This window comes from Fragaria vesca, linkage group LG5 (genome assembly GCF_000184155.1).
Source record: "Fragaria vesca subsp. vesca linkage group LG5, FraVesHawaii_1.0, whole genome shotgun sequence".
NCBI classification, from domain to species: Eukaryota; Viridiplantae; Streptophyta; class Magnoliopsida; order Rosales; family Rosaceae; genus Fragaria; species Fragaria vesca.
The window spans coordinates 11359352-11364715 of NC_020495.1; the positions used below are offsets into that span (position 1 = coordinate 11359352).

The 5364-nt window shown below is 41.5% G+C and overlaps 1 protein-coding gene across 1 annotated transcript; it reads left to right on the top strand.

Annotated features, from left to right (window-relative positions):
- Positions 1–1500, top strand: LOC101314761. Its single transcript, XM_004301267.1, has one exon. It carries the CDS (start codon positions 1–3, stop codon positions 1498–1500), a length of 1500 nt encoding a protein of 499 aa, XP_004301315.1.
- The last annotated feature ends 3864 nt before the right edge of the window (positions 1501–5364 follow it).

Here is a 5364-nt window from a genome sequence, read left to right on the forward strand (position 1 = left end):
ATGAATCCTTTATACTCACAACCACAACAGAATCCTAAACCACAGAACCAGACATTTTACTCTAATTCTTCGCAGCAGACCAATTTTGATCCATCCTTGCCTACTATGAGACAGATGAGGTTGGAGTTTGCTCAGTTTGATGGAGGAGATCCTATAGAGTGGTTAAACAAAGCGGAACAATTCTTTGATTTTTACCAAGTGCCTGAGGATAGGAGATTAGCTATTGGCACAATGCATCTAACAGGGAAGGCATCTGATAGGTGGTATATGTTCCAACGAGAATTTCCTCAAACATGGCAAGGACTCACTGATATGCTAATGAGGGAGTTTGGTGGTTACAATGTCTCAGATTATCAGTCCGCTTTGGGAAGGATGTCACAGGTTGGGAATGTAGATAATTATATGAAGCAGTTCACTCGGTTATCAAGAAGGGTACCGGGGTTTTCTCAACAAGCACTGCTGTCATTTTTTGTTGGGGGTCTAAAGAGTGATATAAGGGCTAATGTAAAGGCACTCAAGCCAAAAACCCTGTACGAAGCATGTGAACTGGCCAAAATTTTTGAAGAAAAAGAGATGAATCAGAGAGCGGTGCACAGAACAATCCAGCAGCTTAGAATGACCTCATCTCACACAAGTAGTTCTAACAGACCTTCCACAACTATGAGCCTACATCAGCAAAGACCTCAAGCAGCTATTAGGACTAATGGGGGATTGCACAATACTGGAGTTTCAGTTAATGTTGGAGGAAGCAGAAGGTTAACTCAGGCTGACTATCAAGAACGAAGGGCAAGAAATCAATGTTTTTTCTGTGATGAAATTTTTAGGCCAGGACACAATTGTAGAAGAGGGCAGGGACAGTTGATGGTCATAGAAGTTCTACAAGAAGAGATAGAAATGCCAGACCCAACAACAGATGCAGGAGAAGATAGTGCAACAGAAAGTGAGCAAGAGCCTGAAATACATTTGCAGATCATGGGAGGCCTAGATGATAATGATACTATGCAGGTGAAGGGGGTGTTTGATCACAAGCAAATACATGTATTGATTGACACAGGGGCATCCCATAATTTCATTCATCCTGCATTACTGAAGAAATGTAAAGCTCAAATCAGAGATATCAAGCCTTTGAAAGTTAAGCTAGCAAGTGGAGCTTTAACGCAAACAAGGGGAGAGGTAACAGTTGAGCTCCAATTGGGGAAATATGTGTTTTCAGGTGATTTTTACATTTTACCTGTTTCAGGTTGTGAAGTGGTGTTAGGGTCAGTATGGCTCAAAACGCTTGGTGATATCGTATGGAATTTTGAAACCATGAAAATGCAGTTTGGCAGAAATGGAGTCTGGTATGTCTTACAGGGTGAGACCAAGGCACAAGCTATGGTCATTGGTTGTCAAACAATGAAGAGATTGCTGAGGAGAGAAACTGAAGCAGTAATGGTACAATTGAGCCCTCTTGGACTGCAAAAAAAACAAAGGCACCACATCCAAAAATCCAACAGCTGATTGATCAGTATGCTGAGATATTTCAACCTCCTACAGGCCTACCTCTAAAACATCAATGGCTACTAGGAATGACTATCACATTTAACAGGGACCATGATCACTTAGAAACTTAAGGTCGGATACGGACCACGGTGATTGAGCACCAATCACTCACGTTGACGTAATACACATAATAGTAGGTTACCGTAGCTTAAACGAACAAATTAATTAATGATATACATATATCTCATATAGTTAGCAATAACTAATACGCGTCGGTAACAATCATGGTACGATAAAAATTTTGCATTCGACTTGGACCTGTCGTTTTAAAATTTAGTGTTTAGTGTTTAGGGTTTAGGGTTTAGGGTTTGAGCCACATGACAAGGAAAAGGACAAGTGCCAAGGTTTATACCTCGTATTGGAACACGTGGCGGTTTGGGGGGAGTTCCAATGTGGGGACCGACGGGGTTAAGCTACCAATTTTGTGGCAGAGCCTATTTTCCAGAAAGCCCACGTTGTGCACGGACAATATAATGTAATGCATGTAGACCGGGGTTGTAACAAATGTAGCCCCATGGTCGCGCATAAAGTAGACCTCGTTCGGTTAACACGTGGCGGTTTGGGGTGAGTCCAGAGTGGGGACAGGTGGGCTTGGTTGCCACCTGCCCTATGAATTAATCTATTTTCCAGAAAGTTTACACTACGAACGGGAGAGTCGTAGACGTTTGTCGTAAAGCATTTAACCCTTTCGTCGCTGGAAACGTAAACCTCGTTCATCACATTTTTCCAGAAGGTCTACGACAGCGACGAGGCTGTCTACGCGAATCTCGTAGACATGATGTCGTAACATAGTTGACCTACTGTTCAAATTCCGATACTCCTTGGTGAAATAGTTCAAAACCGGCATTTTACTTGGTATCACGGTGGGTTTTACCGTCTGAAATGATTTATACTTAAAAATCACGTGGGTGTTGCGAACGGAGTAGGCATCTATCTACGTGATGCCTTCTAGTGGATTTCGCGTCCAACTTGATATACGTAGAGTGAATGATTAGTAGGGTTGCCGACCGAGATCTAATACATCAATGGCTACTAGGAATGACTGTCACATTTAATAGGGACCATGATCACTTAGAAACTTAAGGTCGGATACGGACCACGGTGATCGAGCACCAATCACTCACGTTGACGTAATACACATAATAGTAGGTTACCGTAGCTTGAACGAACAAATTAATTAATGATATACATATATCTCATATAGTTAGCAATAACTAATACACGTCGGTAACAATCATGGTACGATAAAAATTTCGCATTCGACTTGGACCTGTCGTTTTAAAATTTAGTGTTTAGTGTTTAGGGTTTAGGGTTTAGGGTTTGAGCCACATGACAAGGAAAAGGACAAGTGCCAAGGTTTATACCTCGTATTGGAACACGTAGCGGTTTGGGGGGAGTTCTAATGTGGGGACCGGCTGGGTTAAGCTACCAATTTTGTGGCAGAGCCTATTTTCCAGAAAGCCCACGTTGTGCACGGACAATATAATGTAATGCATGTAGACCGAGGTTGTAACAAATGTAGCCCCATGGTCGCGCATAAAGTAGACCTCGTTCGGTTAACACGTGGCGGTTTGGGGTGAGTCCAGAGTGGGGACAGGTGGGCTTGGTTGCCACCTGCCCTATGAATTAATCTATTTTCCAGAAAGTTTACACTACGAACGGGAGAGTCGTAGACGTTTGTCGTAAAGCATTTAACCCTTTCGTCGCGGGAAACGTAAACCTTGTTCATCACATTTTTCCAGAAGGTCTACAACAGCGACAAGGCTATCTACGCGAATCTCGTAGACATGATGTCGTAACATAGTTGACCTACTGTTCAAATTCCGATACTCCTTGGTGAAATAGTTCAAAACCGGCATTTTACTTGGTATCACGGTGGGTTTTACCGTGTGAAATGATTTATACTTAAAAATCACGTGGGTGTTGCGAACGGAGTAGGCATCTATCTACGTGATGCTTACCTTAACTCACGTGATTTTTAACCCACGTTGACGTGTCTTCGAGCAAGTAGTAGTAGTAGAACCCCTTCTCACTCCAATCGAGAGAGTCTATAGAATAGTAGACCTCTGAATACTTTTCATTGTCTTGTCAAATTTGTCCATAGGCTTCATGATACACATCCTTACATTTTTTCAAAGTCCTGCCCAAGCTTGCTGACCTAATTCTAAGACTACACTCTACATTCAGATGAGTGTTGTTCCCACAAAATGACCTATATTCAGGGAAATGTGTTGCCCTAAATGTCATAATCTCATGATGCCCCAAAAAAAAACATACAACCTTGTCCTACCTGTTCTAACCACTGCGACGAACATCTGATGGACGCCTCTTCGTGGACAATCGGCGAGCTGGGTTCTTGACACTGCCCTTCTTCTGTGTTTGTTGATGGTTGTGATGCGGTGGGGAAGAAAGTTGTTTCTTGACTTTACTCTCAATTGTGGGCCATAATTGGTTATATTTGTTCCTCACCAACTCAATCATCAACTTCATGCGAATAGTGTGTGAGTCATACTGCATTTAACAACAGAGATTACCATTAGTGATACGTCGACCAGAAAAATAAGAATCATCTAAGAAAGCAAACCTACCCCGGTCCACCATACTAATCTGAAGTGTTTCATGTGCATGATCACATATATACCGCAATCATCACCATTTACTTGTATTGGACGGTGAGGCGGGTCGTAAAGTTCAAATTGTGCAAAGAGCCCCTTCTTGAACTTGAATTCCATATCCCTGGCAGCAAAGTCCAATACTTGAAGCTGCACAATCAATCTATTACAAAGGCACAGAAAAACTGAAAACTTGAGAGGGGGCGTACAAAGTTCAGCAAAGTTCAATACTCACAATAGTTTGGCATATTTCCGAACGAGTGTGGAATCCATGTGGGAGGCTATCCCATATTTCGGCCCTTCCAAGATCAAGACGCAACACCAATGGGAACCAGTGGCTTTGGTTGTGATTTACTGGTATGAACAACTGCGTGGAGGGTGACACATATGGGGACACACATGTAAGAATCCAAGGAATCCAAGGAGTGTTTTATTTTTTCAGAAAGGCTACACTTCTCGCAATAAAATGTTTGTAAGAGAAGCAGACATTTTTCCAGAACGTCTACATTGATAACGGAAGGAAGAATATAAGAGATGTAGATACTTTTTCAAATTGAGTGTTTTTTTCCCAGAAAGTCTACACTTTGTACGGAAGAATGAATGTAAGAGAAGTAGATACTTTTTCAAATTGAGTGTTTTTTTCCAGAAAGTCTACGCGTCTCACGATAAAATGTTTGTAAGTAAATTAGACAATTTTCCAAAAAGTCTATACTTCGCACGATAAAATGTTTGTAAGCGAAGTAGATACTATTTCAAAACGGGCGTTTTATTCCCAGAAAGTCTACGTGTAGCACGATAAAATGTTTGTAGTAGAAGTAGACACGATCTAGAACGGGTCTACACCTCTTACGTAAGAGTGAATGTTAAAGAAGGGGCCGTTAAAGAACGTCAGACACTTTTGTAATGAATAACTTAATTTGATAAACGAACAGGATAAGTGGTAAGAATTACCTTGTCGCATTGTACAATTGTTTTCTGGAGGGATCTCATACCCAAACTCCTTTTCGATGGAAAACCCGTAAGAAGACCTTTGCTTACCCCCTCCAAATGACTTTGTATCTTTTGAGCAAAGCAAGTATCCAAGAAGTGTGACCTCGGAGTTTTATCTCTCTCATTTTGTTCTTGGTTAAGATAGTTCGAAAACATGTTGATGACATCATCCACAACCCATTGGTTTGGTTGTAGTGTCTTAATATGTTTTCTAGTAGCC

What these genes read in the sequence shown, in the direction of transcription:
- LOC101314761 (XM_004301267.1), top strand. Translation starts at nt 1, where the DNA reads ATGAATCCTTTATACTCACAACCACAACAGAATCCTAAACCACAGAAC.